General features: G+C 44.7%; 1 protein-coding gene across 1 annotated transcript in view; it reads left to right on the top strand.

The window, feature by feature from the left end:
* pcdh7b (protocadherin 7b) overlaps window positions 1-20,448 on the top strand; it is a 102,003-nt gene that overhangs the window by 30,754 nt on the left and 50,801 nt on the right. The window contains 2 exon segments of the mRNA XM_026353306.1: window positions 18,232-18,360; window positions 18,362-18,451. Of these exon segments, the coding sequence (XP_026209091.1) occupies window positions 18,232-18,360; window positions 18,362-18,451 (219 nt within the window).

Here is a 20,448-nt window from a genome sequence, read left to right as displayed (position 1 = left end):
TTTAAATTGACCTGTTCATATGAGTGAGTGAGAGAAAGACAGACAGTGTGTGTGTGTGTGTGTGTGTGTGTCTGTAAATCCCAGAGTGGGTGACTCCCCATAATAATGATGCTATTAAACCCTGCGCTTAAGCTGACTTCGCTTTCCTTTTTCCTCCTCTTTTATTCCTCCCTCCCCATCCCTCTCTTTTTACATGCCCTGCCCCCACACTCAGTTGACTCCCCCCCCCTCACCTCTCCCCACCACCACAAACCTCTCCACCCCACGTGCCCAATCCCTGTCGTTTCTTCCCCCGCTGCATTATTAGTGCGTATGGCTCTCTCCTGGCTCTGCAGAAGCCATTAGCTGAGATTAGCAGCGGAGGAGCCAGGCTTCGCTCTCCCCCACCCTCTCTCTCTCTCTTTGGCTCCCTCACTTTATTTTTTTATTTTTTTTCAAACTAGCCGTAGCCGCCATGCTCACTGAATGATTACCATCCATTATAGGGCCTTATTGTGCTGACAGAGGCAACTTCAGGCCCTGGCCTCGGTCGTAAAAGGACCGAAAAAAAAGGAAAGAGGGAGACTCATAATCTTAGACACAGTGCAAGTGTAATGTGTGTGAGTGTGTGTGTGAGAGAGAGAGAGAGAGAGATGATGTGACTGCAGAGAAAGGAGGAGAAGATAAGGCGAAAGGGAACCGGGATGTTAGCATAAGGGATTTGGAAGCAGGAAGTGGCTGCGGGGAGTGCGGCTGTGAATGTGAAACTAGGGAGAAATTTGGCAGGGTATCGACGCTGTTATTACTTATTTGTTGAGGTTTGACGGATGCTGCGGCGCACGCACGGCGGAATGCCGGGGTAGCCACGTGTGCACGCGCACATGTGCACGCGCACGCACCATAGGGAGCGATGTTAACCTTCTCAGCGAGGCATGGGGCACGTGCTCTCCTGCCATGATCCCTCAGTCAGAGGCATCTGCGCTGTCACAGGCTGCACCTTGAGCTTGGAGGAGTGACACACACACACACACACACACATGCACACACACTCACAGTTGCACATATACACGCGCTCGCTGGAAATGCTGCAGAGAGGATGACAAATCAACTGTCATTTTTTATTTAGGGTATAAAAAAAAAAAAGAAAAGGGAATAAAAAAAAAAAAACTCCCAACAAAACAAAACAGGCTCATTTCCTGGCTGCTGGCTCGGGTTGTTAGAGCGACAGAGAGCGATAGAAAAACAGTGAGAGGAATTTTGTCACTTGACTGGAACAAGACGGGGACTGAATATCAATCATTTCTCTCATTTTCTACCTCGCTTTCGCCTTTCTGATATAGCGTTGTTGACGGCTGTGTGTGGACTGCTGTTTTGGCCTCTTTTTCCTATAGCCTACTGTATTTGGAGATCTCTCTCCAGAGGTACAGTAGCTCTCTTTAAAAAGATTATCGGTAGGTGGAGGATGGTTAACAGTACACATCCATGTGATTTTATGTAACACGTAGAGGGATTTCTTTCAAGTATTAGCAACTCTCAGTAACCCCCCCCCCCCCCCCCCCCCCCCCCCCACACACACACACACACACACACACACACACACATCACCCTGCCTCTTTACTGCGTCCCTCAGCTTCTTCTTCATCGGTGGTTTGCTGGGCTGCATTTCAATGAGTCCGTCTCCAAATGCCCCGTCAACGTCTCCAAAACTTCATACTGTAAAACAGCAGCGACGTGACAGGTGCTGCAAGACTTTCACCTGAGTTTTTAAATCTGTGTGTTTGTGTGTGTGTGTGTGTGTGTGTGTGTGTAGACTACTTGCCTCTGCCATCCATCATGCTCACGGTCACGACCGTGCCTGTCGCCCAACCCTGGCCTTCTTTACAAGGTCTGAATTAGCCCCACCCCTCTGTCCCTCTATCTTTAGTGGTGATCACTGAAACCTCCGCTGCTGAAACAGACTGTGTGTGTGTGTGTGTGTGTGTGTGTGTGTGTGTACGCGAGCGTGTGTGTGTGCCGTCTCTTCATAAACAAGGCTCGCCTATACCTCCAAAATTGGTAAACATGGAGTTCATATATTTGCACCCATACATTATCACCTCGTGTGATTGCATCCTCCCCATCTCCACTCTCCATCTCACCTTACCTCCCGCCCTCCCTCCCCGCCCTCCCTCGCTCGCCCCATGCATCGCTCTCAATCACACCTATCTCTTTGGATCTCTCCTCCCATCTTCCACTTTCTTGAGCCCCTTCTTTATTTGTAATCTATTTTCTCTCCTTTACTCAACCTTTCTTCCTCGCCAATACCTTGCTATCTCTTCCACTTCTCCCTTCTTTTAATACTTTCAATCTCTCCCCGCTCAGCCTCGCTATTTTCTTTTTGTTTTCCATCTCGTCTCGCTTACTCTCTCTCCCTCTCTCTCTCTGTCCCTCTCCTCTCTCCCTCCTTCTGTCTCTCTTTCTCTGCCTGTGTTTCTCACCAGTCAATAATGAAAATTGCTTGCTACCTTGAATGGATTATGGGTGTGCGCAGGGGCCCTAGGTAGTTTGTTTGAAGGCGCAGCGGTGTCAAATGAAAAGGCCCGGGCCATTTTCTACCTGCCACAGGCCCTCTGCCTCCATCACACCGTGCACACGCAAACACACCAGCAAAAACAACACGCGCTCAGACACACAGGTGCGGAGACACATGAATAGCCACATGATGGAAACAGCCAGAAATAAATACATGCATATACACACACGTCTGATCAATGACAGCAGATCACGCATTGCCACTCCTGCCTCCCCACTCAAATGCTCTCCTCTACCTTTCTTATCTCTCCTCCTTTCCTCCCTCTCTCCCTCTGGTCATGTATTATGAATGCTGCCTAATTACGCAGCCCAGAATTCCTCATCCGGGCTGGCACATTTATTTGTTTGCTTTGCATCTCTTTGCCTTTCTCTTGTATGCAAAAATCCTTCTGTGATAGAGTTGTTTATTCTTTGGCTGTGCCTCGCTGAGATCAAACACGGAGCAGATTGAACAGGGACGGTGCGCGATTGATGGTCAATCCTCGGGTTGATACACACCGAGAGGCGGGATGAAGTGGTAAAACATGCCTCTCTTCTTCTTGTGGAACATATGCTTAGACTGTGAAGCAAATCTAAAAATATGTTTTGTTTTTCCGCTAGCCTGCCATCTTAATTATGCTGCCCAGTTTGCTGCAAGGACCTGATATTTGTGTACATCTGAGATTAAACATACTGCCACAGTTTGGCCTTGTGTGTGATTTAATGCTGCTGTACTGTTTTTTCTTTCTAATTTGTATTTTTTCTATTACCGCAGTAATTGCTTCTACCGGTGACTCATGACAACTATTGAGTGGACCCGCGAGTGGGAGTATGTTTTGAAATTCGGTCAGGCCCTGACTGACAGCTGCTGTATATCGCTTTTGAAAACAGCATCACATAAAGCTTTGCATATTGCATCTTCCTGCAGCAAGTGTAAAGTAGCTGCATCTGTTTGACAAATATGTTAAGACATCGTTATTTCAACATTGATGGGGAGAGCAAGACAGACAGTGGGAGCGCGATTCTCAACCCAGCCGTGCTCCAAACGGGGCTTCCTGTTTTAATGTCACATCCACTTAAACGCCACGTCCGTCGGCTGTGACCGCACAGATTTTTTTTTTCTGTGTGTGTGTGTGTGTGTGTGGGGGTGTGTGTTGATGTGCGGGTATGGATGGATTCATACTATTATTGATGTATGAATGTGTGTGCATATGTGGGTTCTTCCTGCAGGTCCTCGCTGTGAGTGGCGGCTGTCCAAGACATGTTTTAGTGTTTTTTTGACATACTAAAGGATCGAATTAAGATAGAACTGGTTATGCTGTGGCCTCACAGCATAACCAGAGCCTCGCCACCTTGTGGAACTATTCTAACAATTTCCAGTCGCTCACTTCAGCTGTGAATTTAAAGGTACAGCGTATGCTCTCAGTCTCTGGCCAAACTCCACTCAACAAATCAGCATTCCTCGAGGGTGCTGAGTAAAGTTGCGTGGGATAAAAAGAAGCCTTCTAATCTCTGGGACTATGTTATATCAAACCACTTTTTCTTCTTATGTTTATAGATGGTGGGAGAAATACGTGTACTTACAACGTCAGGTTTTGGACACAGAACCCCCCCACCACCCCCGAATTCACTCCTATGTAATTTAGTGTAATTCAGAAACTCCTCTTAAAGAGGAGCGACGGTGCTTTCTGACTGAAGCCTGAGTGAATGCAGGAGAAGCTTTGAGGCTAAAGATTTCACAGCCACTAATAAGCATTCAGCCTCATCTCCTCCTCTGCCTTGTGGTGACTTGGCTGCTAACGTGTGACTGACAAGCCTTGGCTTCTTTGTTGATTGGGGCAGTTTCGCAGGTTGGCTAAACACACGGGTGATGGACAGATCTGGGCTGCGTGTGGGATGGGTGTGTCTGTGTCTCGTACGCGCCTCTATCGTAAGTTTCATCTGTTGTCGGCTGCACCTTACAAAAAAAAAAATAGGTGCTCTCGGCGGGCTCTCATTTTAATGCTGTGCTCACTGGCTTGCATTATAAGATTTTGTTGAGACTCTATAAAAGATTCTGTGGATTTTTGCCATTTCTCTGTGTGATGGCCTCGGTTGGCTGGCTGCAGCAAGGAGCATTGGTTTTCATTTTGCCAGATTGCTGGGCTCTCTCTCTCTCTCTCTCTTGTTTGCTTGCTTAAATTAGCTCAGCAGGGACCTGTAGTTGCCAGAGTAATGTTGCTGGTCAAATTTTAACATTAATTTTTATCTATATCTCTTTCTCACTCCCTCCACATACTCCCTTCCCCAACAACCAATCAATACGTATTAGCTCTAAGCAGGCTAGCAGACAGGAAGGTCAAGAGGTCACGTATTAAAGTGCAACGCAGGTCAGGCTCTAAAGGGTCATTACTCATTGTTGTTCAGCGATCTATGAAAGCATGATGAGCCTTTTGCTGTATTTATGTAAACCCCTCTCAGTTTCTTAAGCAGATAAAGGTCCAGTGATCTTTTTCAATCCGTTCTAGAGCCGCTGCAGTGACTTCCTCTTGGAAATAACAGCCAGTAGCTTATTGATTGCATCTTTTCTCCCACCCGACATTTGAATTACACAACATTTTCACCTCCGACACCATCTTGTTTCAGTTCTTATCATAGATACGACCACGGTAAGACCAGACATCTTATTTTAAAGCCTCGTAATGCCGTGCGGTATAGCTGGGGTTAATCAAAGATCTTGCGATGAATAAGGCATTGTTAATCCAGTTCAGATGTTGTATCTAGGGTAAACCCACAGAATCCAGCATGCACTTAAGACTTGTACAAACACACACATTACAGTAATGCGCCCACACAGTCACCCTTTGGTGAGCACACATGTAATTACACACCAACAAAAAGAATATCTCTGCGCAATGAAATATTTAATTATCTAAATCACACGAGCTGGTGTAAAGGCTACTATAATTAACCATGGTTTTCAGTTCTGTGCCTCCACCAACCATGGCAATATCATGTCCTTTGTTTCCTAAACGAGGGATTTGTCCGACACCAAAAAGAATCTGTGCCCAGCAAAAGAGTGCAGTCGCTTCTCATTTAGCCGTGCAACACTTTAAAATGAAGAATGTTATTTTATTCATGTGGATTCGGGTGGTCTGTTCACTATCGCTGCCTCTCTGACTCTGTCTCTATCTCTCTCATCAACCACCACCCTCCTTCTCCTCCCTCCCATCTCTTCAACCATCCCTCCGCACCTCGTTTCCCTCTGCCTTCTCTCGGCCTCTCCGAGGTTGCACCGTAAGGACCTCGGCAAGGGTTCAAATTAATTTCAACTTGTTAATTCCCTTTGAAAAAAGGGTGCGCCGAAGGTTGAGGAGAAGAAGAAGAAGGGAAATTAAAGAAGCAAGCCAGGTCGCTGTTTGAGTTTCTAATTGCGGAGGCCCAAAATGTGACTTACAGATGTGAAATTCCCCACTTGATGAAATATTAACTAGATTGCAAGAGATGAGAGAGAGAGAGAGAGAGAAAGAAGTAGGAGATGGTGGCACTGCAGCTCAACATGCTGCGGTTCACGGGGTCATGTGAAAGAATGTGGGAATGAAATGGAACTCATTAGTTTGGAGAGGGGAGAATGACAACGAGCCGTATTCATGTGTGTCTATGCTTACGCACGGGAGAGTGAAGACACCAGAAAGGTCCCCCAAGGTCTAACGTGGCATAAAACCATTCACCTTATCTGTGGATTTACGAGCCAACAAGTCATTCGTCTTTCTCCACCTTGTTAGTATTTCGCCTCAGCTCCAAAGTATTGAGATAAGCAGAGCGAGAGACGTGAGAATTAGGGAGTGGATTGAGTGTGATGGATGACTTGGTGGATAATATTCTTGACAGATGGATGAGAAATGAAAAGTTGTTGGTGCTGAAAAAACAAACTCGCTAATGGTGATGATCACATCTGGATGGGCTGATACCTGACACGCGTTGGTTAGGGAAAGAAAAAAACAAAAAAACAACCAAACAAAAAAATAAACAGCAACTCCTTGTTGACAGCTTGACAACTTCTGCAAAAGCACCAGCATTGTTATGCAGGACCACTGCATTTTAGCAAAGCGTTTGTACATATGTGTTTTTTACATTTGCGACAACTGTCTACAGATGCAACAGCCCGATTATAATATCGCTGAAGTACCAAAAAGACACAACAGATGTATCTCGGGAGGAAGTTCTGCCACCTCACACCCGGTGCTCTTCAAACCAAATCCCTTGGGAGTGTGTGTCAGCAGTTAGACTTACTACAAAGACAGCATATGCAGACTTCTAGCGCCTTAAAATGTATTTTCAAAGACACATTTGTGTATTTTGCCTCATGGTGGCGCTGTGTTGCATTCTAACTACTACAGCCACCACTTTTTTTTTTTTTTTTTTTGTATAATACTTTGTATATTTAGTTGTCGTTTATGCTTGACCTGATTTTCATTCTGGCCAAAGGAGAGGACCAGAGGCCCAGTGATGGGAGGGAGGGGAGACGTAGCAAAGTAAATACATGGGGAATAACAGAAACTGTAGCCTTCTAAATAACTACTCTTTCAATGCCCCAAATTCATAATAATGTGGTCTGTGCTGCGGATAAATAAAACACACCCAATTTCCTTGTTAGCATAGAAATGTGGGCCAAGCGGCTGTTCTTTTTTTTTTTTTTTCTTTTACAGATCTGATTATTGTTTTAAACTAGAGCTGCCTCAGCTGTAGATGAATTGCAGACCCTCGTCCAACTCCCCTCATGTGACCCCTACCTCTCAATTTACACTGGGGGTTAAATTAGCCAGCCTGATTAGGGCCATCATTAGTGTGGTAGGGTGCTGTGCTGCTAGTAGTTGGCTTTTGCTTCACGAAGCAGTGAATAGGGAGAAAACCTGTTCTGCAGAAACTAGGTGTAGCAGAGCGGAAGGGCCTTGGAAACAGCCCAATCGGAGGCAAATCCTGGCCATTGTTCTTAGATCAAAGGAAGAGAAAATGGCAATGTAATACGAGCTCAAATTAAATGGATGTTTTGTCTTTTTATGTGACAGCCTCAATTCTGGCCTCGAGTTTTGATGTTGGGTTGGGTTTTTTTTTTTTCAAGCAGTGCTGCTGTGGTTGGGTGACAGAGAAAGAGGATGAGAGTGACAGAGAACCACATCCCTCCTCTGTTCTCCCTGAAAAACCCACAAGGATATGGAAAAGCCTATACATAGTAGTCGCAAACATACATATCACTAACGCGACTACATGCCTCCATATTGATCCCCCATCATAGATCCTTGATGACTCCACATGTGATGAGCAGCGCTGTTTTCGGCGCCCGTTACTACTATATGTCATGCTGATGACACCTTAAATCAATACCCATCTTACAGCCACTGACCTCCTCTGCCACACACACAGACACACACAACACCATCACCAACACCACCGGCTACTTGGTGGAGTCAGGGAGCAGAACGGAAGCTGTAACTGCAGAGACTGTGAATGTTTATGAGGTATGTCTTTCTCTGCTAGCTTAGGTTACTTCAATAGTAGCCATTCTTTCTCTGTTCCCCTTGAAAGCCCCCTGCTCTCTCTCTCTCTCTCGTCTCTGCCCTTCTCTTGATTAGAAGTATGGGTGGGGGTCATGCATACAGTTAGGTGCTTTCACCTGAAGGAGGGGGACGGTATTTCAGTGCGACACAAGATCCCTTCCATTTCCTCGCCACTCACCCACCCACCCACAATCCTCCTTCATTTTCTGCCTCAGCTGGCTATCTCACTGACAATTCTTTTATTCCAAGGATACCAGCTGCCGGTAAGATGATAGGTGAAACACACACACATACACACACACACTTTTGTAGGTGGGGATGGTGGCACAGGGTCACTGGTACACTTGTGCGGAGCTCACTGGAGAGCACAGGCGCAGGTGTCCAGTAATCATGCCTGTTTGACCTCCTGGTAACCTTTAGATGAGTTAAAAAAGGATAATACTTTCTGCATTCTGCCTGTTTACTTAACATCTCAACAAAGACCTTTATTGTTCATCTCCTGTGTAACCTGACTACATTTTGTTCCTCCCAAGGGAGAACAACTCAGTGCCACATTGAACTATGCATGCATTTCTATGCATTATTTGACTTATTGGGCAAAAATACCAGACTGAACAAACTAGCTGCACTGTTAATTGTGTTTTTTCAACACTCCCTTGCCACGGCAAGCTCAGAGCTGGAGATGTGACAATGGGGACCCAAACAACCTGATGCCATTATCAAAAATGCCCCTTTAGCGGCCCAAAATGGCTGCCTAGTCCACAACTGAGTAATGAGATCTAATAGGGCTGGAGTTGAAAATGAGGCATCAAGAACATTGGGTGGATCTTCACGGCTTTTTTTCCATCTCATTCACTGGGAATAGTGTCAAAGGAGGCATGAGTGAGAAAAGGATGGGAGAGAAGGGGAGAGATTGTCAGCTACCCGAAGAAGCGTCTTGGAGGAGAGAACTATTTTACATGCGGATTAGTGTGCATATCGCCGTCATCAGACAGTGATACGAGCCCCTGATAGACTGGCTTTGATGCCTTCTGAGGCACGGGGCCAGGCCTTTAGAAGTGCTGTGATGGGAAAGATTAGATTGTAAGATGTATGCAGTTGTGTCAGTTTTTGTAAATCAGATCATATGCCTTTCAAAGTCGATGCAAATATCTGAATAGGCACATGTCCATATGCAAACGTGCTTTTACCCGCCCCTACGCTACCACACACTCTCACCTTCCTTTAAAAAGTATGCATACATTCATATTTAATCTCTAAATGCCACACAGAAAGTCCCGCAGCTGTGCGTGTTTTAATGTTTCCAACACAATTCGTCCTCTGCCCCTCAATGGCTGCATTGTGCGCTGACTTTTAGCATTCCTGCGTCACACAAAATCACACTGCTGGCTGAACTAAAAGGCCCCGCCTTCCCACTTTCCAGTCTCAAACACTATTAAAATTTTTGTTATGTTTTCCACTTTGGCCCCCCGCTGAAAATAACACATGGGGATTGTCTGGGCTCGAGCCAAACACACATAAATTTCAATATTAATTTGGTCGGCACCTCAGCAGCCTCCCAAGCTTCCTAATCTCCTGCTGCATATCTTCATTATCTGAAAGTGTGCTTTCATCTTAATTCCATTTTCATCCATCAAACGTCGGGGAGGTTTGACCTTGCGTGATCTCAACAAAGATAGCGAGGTAGGGAGGGAGTGGGCAAGAGTGACAGAGACGGAGATAGGGGGAGAGAGGGAAGTTGGGAGATAAGGGGCCGAATGAGATGATGAACGAGGATGGAGGGATGGGGAACAAGACAGGAAGAAATGTAGGGGGGGGGGGGGGTCTTTAAAAAAAAAAAGTGCCTATTTGTGAGTGAAGTCATTCCATTTCTCATAATCCTTGTGTTGAACCAGCAGAGTGTAGCATGTCTCCAACTACACGTCTCCTTCTGTTCATTTACTCTCCCACTGCTCTTTATTCATTCCTTCCCTCACTTGCCTTGGGCTTTGTCATCCCTCCTTCCTCGTCTCCCTTCTCACCGTCAGTTTATTTATCTTGACATTAGAGTTTAATTACTCAGTTGTAATAATTGTTTTCATAATTGTTTGGATCGTAATTGTCCTACGCTTCTGTTGTCGGGAACAGGTGGTAGATGAGACCTGTAAGGGAAGTGTGTGTATATGTGTGTGTGTGTATGTGTATGTGTGTGTGTGTGTGTTATATGATCAGGACAGTCAGCTCATTTCTTCAAGGCAAAGACACGCCACCTTGTGGTGCTGTCCTGATGAACTGAGTGAAGAGCGGGGTATTTCTGAAGATGACAACAGGACACACACATATACGCTGAGGCGCAGACGGGCACTTCACAAAGAACACACACACACACGCACTACTTATCCCACATGAATGATACATGCCCGTATGATCATACTCAAATAGAACGCCTCATTAGCGGATAAGCTGGATATGCTCTCTAACCTCGCCCAATCTATCTCCCTCCTCTTTGCCTGTTTGGATGGCAGCCCTGATCTCCTAAATGCAGGTTATCTGTCATCAGTGACTCACGATGGTAAATAAAGAATCATTTATCAGCCTTATTAAAGCATCTACACTGTCTCGTTCTCCCTCGCTTATCTCAGTCTTTCTCTTTCTTCATCTTTCTCTGGCTCCCTGTCTGTTCCAGTAGATCATATCAAGCCTATCACATTTTTTTTCCATTCATTTTTATAAGTTATAGTATTTAAAGGATACTAACTCTTTAGATTGTGCCTGTGGGGAGGACAGGTAGCAAAATGATCGGTAACAGCAAATGCTCATTTGGTATTTGGGCATTTTGCACCGACTCCAGGCTCCGCTGATGCCATGTCATGCTTTCTGCTGACACCCAGACCTGTGTCACAACGATCTAACGTTAGCGCCAGCCCCAGGCTCGTCACAAACTGACAGTTGTAGGCCGTTGGTCAGACACAGCGCTGCCTGTGCTTTGATGGATCCCCATCCACATGACACCTAGATTCACCCACCCATGCTGCGACTGGGAAACCTAAGCCGATGGCGGGGCGGCATGTGAAATGGCATGACAATGCGAAAGACATGACACGTACACACATACACATTTGGCTTACATGCACAAATAGACAAGAGGCACTCGCATGCCTGAGTGCGCAGGGAGTGATTCCACTTGATACGACCACACATGTATGAGCTCAGTGAACAAGGGCAAATAAAAAAAAAAAAAAGGAAGAAATGTGATCTCAAAATTTTCAGGCAGACTCTATGTAAGCAACACCAGGGTCAGGGTTCGGTTGACACTCATTCCCAGCATCTGCCAGCACTTGTGTCAGCAGCAATGGCTCTAACATGGCGACACAGGAGACGCTCCCATCCATTCATAATGAGAGGACGTAACATAATTCGCAAATTGACAGTCGGGGATGTAGCTGTGGAAATCCACCACAGCAAAAAAACGGGACTACATTTGGTCAATGATGACAAGCCTCCCTTTATGAATTATGAAGCTTATATTTATGCTGTTTTAAAATGTCTTTTCTAGCCACATCCTATCATTTACATGGCACTAGGCTCGCTATGATGGTGTTGCTACAGCTCGGCAGAAAAGCAACAGAATCCCACAAAGGGTGTTATTTGTCAGCGTGAAGCTAATCCTCTGCCACTCAACACCAGCAACCCTTGCACCACATCAACAATAAAAAGAGAGAGGAACACTACTTCTTTGCCATTCAGAGCAGGTCAGGGGTTGGGCTAAGCTTCTGAAGATGTTCAAACGTATCCCCCCAGAATAGTATCTCTGTTACACCAGTGGCCTAATCCGCCACTTGAAGAGCAATTAAAAGTTTAGCCCAGACTTTAAGAAAGTAACCATGTGTGATCTTTTTTTTTTTCCTCTCATTTTTTTTTTTCTTACTGCTGTCTGTCTCTGGTAGTGCACATGGGGTGCATGCTAATAGAAAAGTGCTAACTGCGGCACTTGTCCAGTGAAATTCAGAAAGAAAGAAAAGACTAAAGAAAGATGCATGGAGGAGGAAAATGGAGCTTGGGATCACCCACTTTGTTGTTCCTCTATCATCTAATTCCTTTTCTTTCTTCTTCCCTTTTTTTCCCCCTCTGTTCTCCCCAACTTGCTGTATGCATTTTTGAATCCCCACTTCTATTTTTCTCAATCCAATATGGGTTCCAAAAGCCACAAGCTTTGAGACTTAAGAATCCATCCCTGCAGACTTTGTTTGGAGGAGTTCTTGTGCCTAGCAACAACATTTTAATGGCACAACCCCAATTGTACTATAGTGAGCAGCATCGAGTTCATCTTTTGAGTTTCCTGCTGCCTTTTTTTTTTTTTGGATTTGTTAAATGGTTACTGCAGCACATGCATTTAAGCAGCCATTTCTTTCACCAAAGACTGCAATAAAAGCTTAGTGAAGACTCGGGAGAACAGCAGTGGACAAGCACAGAATGACATCCAATTGATCGGTGTGCTGTCAGATCATAAAACGGCCACATGGTAAAAAGCAAGGGTAAAAAAAAAAATACTCTCATAATTTAAAAGAGCAACAAGAGAGCACTAATGGCATCATCAACTCTTAACGAGACTGCGAGGTGCTTTGCCTGTAACGTCTGCACCTCCTGTAATAAAAGTATTTTTAAAGGTGTTTAAAAGTGTTATTATCAAGCTTTGTGCCCATGTGGGTTATATGACCTCTCAGCTCTCTGACATGATTTTAAATGAGAGATCGGCTATTCAAATCTACCAATCTATTCTATCTCTTCTTTATTTTGAAACCCATTTTTTGGTGCACTGTGAAGGTGAGGAACTGGCAGATGGGCGCCCCTGTAATCCTGACTGAGCGAAAAAACAATTTTTTTTTTCACCCCACAGACTAGAAATGATGGAAAAAAAACACCTTCGCGTCTTTATCGACTCTGAATATTATGTTAAAAAAGTCACACAATGAACTTGCAGGAACCTCTTTTATCTCATCTGTTTTCCCTTCTTTCCTCCTGGAGTCTTAGGCGTTCTTTGAAAATGTTACTCATTGTTTCTTCATCTTTTTTTTTTTTTTTCTTGGGAAAGAGTGACCTGGAAGGAATGTGTGTGGGGGAGTGGAGTTTGAAGATGATGGGTAACATGAAGAGGTTAAGAGGAGCGCTGGAGCTTGACAGGGCCAAAGCTATCAGTCAGGCTGGAACACGATACCTGAGACTCCACAGAAGGTTGTGCTAACAAAGCTGCAGCCAACTACTTTAACAGCATTCCTTCAACTCACCCAACCCTATCCAAAACCCTCTGAAATTCCCCCGGTCACTCATGGGGGCCCTAACACACCTGAGAGACCCAACATTACTTTGGGCCACACTCTAGTTTTTCCCTACTGAATCCAGGCACCATCAGTGTAGGTGAGCCTGCACCATTGTAATTAAGTGCAACTGAGCAGCACCCAAATAAAATCTGAATCCACCTGGGTCGGATTCCAATTGATTTCCAGTCAGACTTTCACCCCCAGGGCGTCTGTCTCGTTTATCGCTTCGACATCAGGTGTATCTCACGATCTTTTTGTTTATTCACGGTACTGGAATTGGACCAAGATTTGCCTACATTTGAGCCTTGCAAAGCGAGAAGCCATGATTGGGTTAAGCTAATTTAAGCTCTCAGCACGTATGTTGTTTGGTGTACAATGGATATTTGGCACTATCTGTGTGTCTCAGGTGGCGTATCACAGGTCACTGTCTGGTTGCCCATTAAAAATGAAGCATGGCTTCTTAATTACCGACTGGCACTTTTGGCAATCGTGGCCATACTCATGTGTCAGTCCCTTCCTTCACTCTCTCTGAGTGTCTTTGTCTTCCCCCTCCCCTCCTCTTCAACTGGCCTCTTTATCTTTTTTTTCCATCTCACTTACTCATACTTCCTTCTCGGTATCCCTCCATCTCTCTTGGTTGACTGCAATAAGACACTGGCCGTGCAGTTTATGTTTGCTCCCCTTGCCCCGAGCCCGGCCCAGCCACAATTACTTCCTGTGGTTCACGGTAGTGGGTCACTGCCATCCGCCAAAGGTATTTACAGCTGAAATTACACACACTGTGTTTTCCAACCGGACCCACCTCCACCATTCCATTATCCTCCACCTCCACTATGTCCAGAGGCTCCGATAAATGTGGGCTTAATTATAAATCCAGACACCCAGAGAGAATAGGTTCAAAAGTCTGTTTCAGTAGATGAGGGGTTGCAGCAGAGCACCAATGTGTCTTCTGTACATATACTGTATTGCGTAAACCATAGGTATACCAGATGGGAACATGACTGGTGATTTGATAATGACAACATTTTAGAAGATATTAAAACAGCTGTGTAGCCTTGAGCACTTCTTCACTTCTTGATGGGTGTCGTTCATCTGAACACTTTCAAAATTTCATGCAGAGGCAAGGTAGCGAACTTAACAAACAATGTTCTACCTATTCAGGGATTGCTGGAAGATAAACCTAGAAGCGAAGCTCAAACACAGCACTGCTGACATCGCCTTAAAGTTTTGTTTGGGGGAGGAGGAAATGAAAATCAAATCCAAGAGGTCACACATTATTGACCTAAATGGTACAGTCCTGTTTTTATTGGCACCAGCTCTTCTTGAGTCAGGCAGCCCATGTGTTTTCCGTTTAGTGTCCAGGAAATAGGCTGGGCCAAAGCTCAGGCAGGGCTCCCAGTAAAACTGTGGTCTGTTTGTATTGTTCATTTTTTGGGATGACAGATTTGTTCGATCACCCGTTGCTGTCACCGCTGGCTTTCAATCACAAGCGCACCCCAAGAGAGGCCCTCTGCTGTTGGGACTCGAAATGGGGGTTTCAACATCTGGCAAAGATAAAGCCAACTAGTGCTAACTTGTAATGAAAGCCATATATTAAAAGTTTGGCTACTCTCTACCAGGGCCCAGCATGGGGTTTAGCTTTGTACTTTTTATGTGTGTTTTCTAGTTCTAATCCAAGTCTACAATAAATAAATACAACACATAAAAGCAAACCAATAAACTGAACCAGCTCTTAAGTAATTTGTTTGAAATAGTGTGGCCTAAAATTATATCGAACTGGGGTCATGACATTTTATTGTGTGTTTGTGTGTATGTGTGTGTGTGTGTGTGTGTGCTAGACTTTCTGGCTGGGTCACTGCTCAATTGATAGGCAGCTGGGTGAACCGCGAGGGCAGGAGGTCAGGGAAGGAGGTAGAGGAACCAGCATCAAAATGCATGTACTCAGCCAGGCTTAACAAATGCAGCAGGTATGAAATGGCCACTATCTGGTGAGAGCGGGTCAACCCTGTGCCACATGACAGCATGGACAGACAGCGAGGGGAAGACTTTCACTGTTACACCCACAGCCTGTTTTTATTTCCCACCATGTAAAATCTCCTTTGCCGTCACTCATGCGTTAAAGCTTCAGGGCAGCGAAACCCCAGTTGTCAACCTTGATTGTGAGCATTTGCATGGCAGATAATTCTGTTAATTTCTCCCTGCGGTTTAGCCATGTGACAATCACCCAAACCGCCTCGCCTATGAATACTTGCGAGCGGGAGAGAAAGAATTGGCTGTGACAACCTCAAAGCTTTACAGTATGCGAGTTCACGTGTCGGACCCTTTCTTTCCCCGTTTTGGCTACTGCTCGGACACACACCTGGCACACACACACACACACACACACAAATATAAGGAGAAAATGACTAAGGAAGAATCACTTTTTATTTTATTCATTTATTTAAAAGACACAGAATGAAGGAAGCGAAGGTCGCTGTGCAGACGGTGGTTGCTACAGATTCTAATCCAAAGCCTCCGGCGATCTCTGCATGAACTCCATTTCTAGTCTGCAAACAAATTAGCTTTTTTTTCCCTCTCTCTTCTATCTTGCTCTCCCTCCAGTGAAAATAAGGGGAAATTCAGGTGAATAAAATCTATTTGTTCATTTAACTTTTTTTTTTTTCTTCCCGTCAGCTTCTTTTTTTCTCTCCCAAACTCAATTTGCCCTCAGTGTGCGCTTGCTCAAGTGTTTCTTTTCTTTGCTGCGGTCTCACCAGCAATTCATTAGGCAACAGTCGTTTAATTTGTATCATTAGAAAACCATGTTTCCCAAGGAGTATGGCACTCTAGTAAATCTGATCCAGACAAAATACTTCTTCTTTTTTTTTTTTTTTTGACCACACACAAGCTGTGGGACTTACAAACACACCTCACACCAAACAAGTTCTTCCTCTGTTTCTTCAAAACAAACAAACAAATAAAAAAAAAAAACAGAAAAAATAAACATGGTTTATTATCTTAACATCTCTTGAAGTGTTATTACACTTATAGAGAGCAGTTCTCCTTCTGGGCCCGGATTTTAATTATGCAACAAATGTTTGACTATCCAAGTGAAATTTGCATGAATATTTATACCAATTCATTTGTTGAGTGTTGATTGTAATTACATGGAAACATGATTTATTGCCAAGATTGCTGTGTTAGCCAGCCAGCCAAGAGAAGGAGAACTGGGCAGAAATAAATAAATAAATGCAAATTTCAGACGCGCGCACACACACACACACACACACACAGCTAAAGGAAAACCATTTTTCCAATTGCCCTGAAATGTCATTATCAAAAAGTGTGTGTCCGGCAGATATTAAGAGGTGCTTACAGTAAGGATCTCTGAATGACATAACAGAGAGGTTGACCTTTCTCAAGTAACCTGTCAACACTTGCTGAGAATTGAGAATTTTTCTCTACATCTCTCTGTGTGTGTGTGTGTTTCGGGTTTGTTTCACAGTTGTTTTCCAAGGATGCAGACATACCTTTGCATGTAGTAGATATCTGTCTTTTGATGCGATAAGAACTTAACAACATGATGTTTTGGCATTTGCCTCTCAGATCAACAGACAGGGTTCGATGGATTATGGATAGATGTAGAAATTCATAGTGTAGTTAGTGATCACTGTGGCTGATAACTGATTCCATTTCATCAGGTGAGACAACCTGTGAACAAATGGAAGGAAAGCGAAAGAGAACATGTTTGAGTAATGGGCCTCTGTCCCGATTAATATTCACATGATGAACAAAGAAACAAGGACAGAGGAAGGGAGGCGGGCGCAAAAGCGGAAGATGAGGAGAACAGGAGCAAGTGATGAGGTCCAGGATGGGGCAGGGAGAGAAGATGCAAGGCAACAGACGCCAGCTCTGACTGAGTGTGTGTCTAATTAATGAATGGCATTAGCCATTTGTTATGCCATTTATTCTGGTAATGACCAAGCCGGGTCTTTCATTTCTCGCCTCATGCTCATTCTCCCTCTTTCATGCCATTACTTTTGTACAACGCTCAGCTAGGCACTGAGAGATGTAGAGAGAGGAAGGGAAACTGAGACAGTGAGAAAAAGGGCCCCAGTTTTAATGACATGCTCCGTTACTGCTTAACTCGGGACACTGTTCAATAAACGTGCTCGAGCAGACTACACATATTGACAGCGTGAACCCACAGCTCATCTAGCAAACCCCTTTTTGTGTTTGTGTGCACGTGCAATAGTAGTAGCGTAGGCGTGCCAGTTTGTATGCACTCGTCTTCGCCTTTGTGCTTTCGCTCTGTCGCATCAAACGAGACCCCCTGCGGAGCTGAATGCTTGTTCACCTTGTCCCCTTTTTAGTGGGCAAATCAACACGTGAATGAGATTGGTGTGTTTTTCCTTAGTTGAATGTAACGAACAGGTTCGGCCAGCAGCCATCTGCTTGGTCTCCAGAATTTGAAATGAGTTTGAGCCTCCTTTAGGACAGCTTTCTCCATATCTGGATGACAAGATGTCAGGGCAAGACAAAGTTGGGATCTTATTTGTGGTAATGAAAGCTGTTTGTTGGCTATTGTATTAAAGCAGATGATTGTATTTGCATAATATTTGGTGTTAGGAAAGTGCAATCACAGCTAGCTTGGAGATTTAAGTTAGCCCTTATAGTTGTCCTTAAAAGCTAGCTAGAACACTTCCACGACTCCTGGCTCCTCCAACTAGCCTCTTACCCATGACCTCTTTTTCCTAACCTATTTCTTTACCATCCTGACCTCAATCCCCTTTCTAAAATCTGAAGGACCAATCTTCCCAGCTGACGTCTAACAATAAATAAAACAGTCCCTTTTATAGTGACCCCCGGCCGTTTGGTTTCTCTTGTAGCCGTTTCGCCGAGTGACCTTCTCTGTGGTGAGCCAGCCCCAGGACCCTCACCAGCAGGGATCGCTGCAGAGCTGCTACGACAGCGGCCTGGACGAGTCGGAGACACCCAGCAGCAAGAGTTCGTCGGGCCCCCGGCTGGGCGCCCTTCCCCTCCCTGAGGACAGCTACGAGAGGACAACGCCGGATGGCAGTGTCGGTGAGGCAGAGCACATGGAAAATGGTAGGGGCAAACACTGAAAAGGAGATTAAGAGAACGTTAAGCTACAGGGAACACACGCACACAGCGCCTAGAGCATTCACGTAGCATGTCCGAGAGTAGACAGCCTCACAAACATGCAGAAATATGGGAGGTTCTCTCTTTTCTAGTATTTCTGCGAAATCGAAAAAAGGGGTTTTCGGCACCACTTAGTTCTGTAGGGTACCAGTATTGAAGTGGTGTAGCGCTTGTGATGCAGCAGCTATAGCAACTTTTTTGAAAGTGAAATCTTTTTCCGCACATGCGCATCGTGTGAAGGCGAGGTCTGGAATTTATTATAAAACCTGTGGTTCCTTGAAGAAGCAGCAGGCTTATTTGATCAAAGGTATTACACTTGGGGATATATGTAACATATATATTCTTTTAGATCAACACCTTTAAGACCGTCGTGCTCCTTTTAGTCTGCAGCTGTTCTGGACTTCTTACTAATCCCCATTAACTTTCATTTGGCATTTAGGCTGAGCTTGATTGACGATAGCTTTTCTACAAGATCTCTATATCTTCTCATGCATTCTTTAAGATAAAGCCAAAGAGGTGTAACAGTGGGGGGTTAACACTCAACTTGAATAGCTTAGAAGCTCTGCAGATAGTTGCTGTACTGATTTGCAATGTGTGCTTGACTTGAGGCCCTTATGAAGGAGCTCATCTTGCTCCATTTGGGAGATAGAATCGATGTTCTGTAGGTTGTAATGTAAAAACACTGCAGCCTAAAGCAAGCGAGTGGGAGCAAAGGAAAAAGAGGATATTGTAAAAGCAGTCCCTCAGTACCCTTGCAGAACCGTCTCACAGCTAGCCTGAGCTAGTTCCCTACCAAAGCCAAAATCTGTGTGCATGTGTGTGTGTGTGTGTGTGTATGTGTGTGTGTGTGTGTCTGAGTGTGCAGTGAAATTTGGGGGTAATGGTCCCATTCATAGTCTAGGAGTCTGAGGCGATGCTTAACAAGGAGTAGCTGTCTTGAGAGAGCTAAGCCTAAGTGCAGAGGCTTTCCCTTTGCAGCTTAGGATAAGGATATTCAAATCTCTTAAAGAGTCACATCCTCTCTTTTTTAGATGGAGCCTGCTCGGTAGATGATGTCTCAACTCGTGTCTCATCGTAGTCAACGCAATCTTCCACTGCGACCACAAATTGAAGCCTAAATAAACAGTGGGAATGAGGGAATAGGGGTTAAATGTCTAGTTGTGGATAATGTGATGAAACTCGAGTGAGCCAGACAGATGTGCACATCAAACGGGCAGTTACACCTGTGTCTACAATGACCTCTCAAATGATAGGGCTACCTTGTGGATATCTCAAATCTCTTTTTTTTGTGTGCGAACAACAAGCAACCATTTACTGGCCAAATTAGACTCAATTAAAAGTGAAGGAACAGGGGCAGCCGATACAAGACAACCTGGTTAGATATGTCAATCAAATTCACCTTGAGAAGAAATGACAGCACCGATAGCGAAATGAATGAATGCTTAATGTCATATATCATAAAACATTGCCCAGTTAGAAATACATTACAATTAGGACGCTGACTTGGGGAATATAGGGTAATGCGATCCCATTCAAATTTGGTTACGGCTCATTGCACATATGCTGTTAATTCCCCTTTTCGGTGGTTTCAGAGGGGTGCTATTGCAAAGTATACTGGAGCTTTAGAGGAGATTTGTCGGAGGAACAGAAGCGAAGTTGATTCATGAATCACTCTCCGTCCAAGAGAAACAACATGGTCTGCTGCCGCTCGCTATCTTTGGTGGCATCAGTTAAACTGGTGTGTGTGTGTGTGTGTGTGTGTTGGAAAGGCAGCTGTAAATGAGTGCATGTGACAACGGGTTGTGTTGTTAAACTTCAGCTTTTAATTTGACATTTTCTTTCAATATGAATACTCTTCTGAGCGTTTACTCTGCGGTTGTGACGTGCTGTAGACATGGAGGGGGTCTTGTGAGACACTGTAAATGATATTTTCAGTTAAAACG

This window comes from Anabas testudineus, chromosome 18 (assembly GCF_900324465.2).
Source record: "Anabas testudineus chromosome 18, fAnaTes1.2, whole genome shotgun sequence".
Classification (NCBI taxonomy): Eukaryota; Metazoa; Chordata; class Actinopteri; order Anabantiformes; family Anabantidae; genus Anabas; species Anabas testudineus.
The sequence above is the reverse complement of the archived record's forward strand: the minus strand, read 5'-3'. Positions and strand labels throughout refer to the sequence as shown.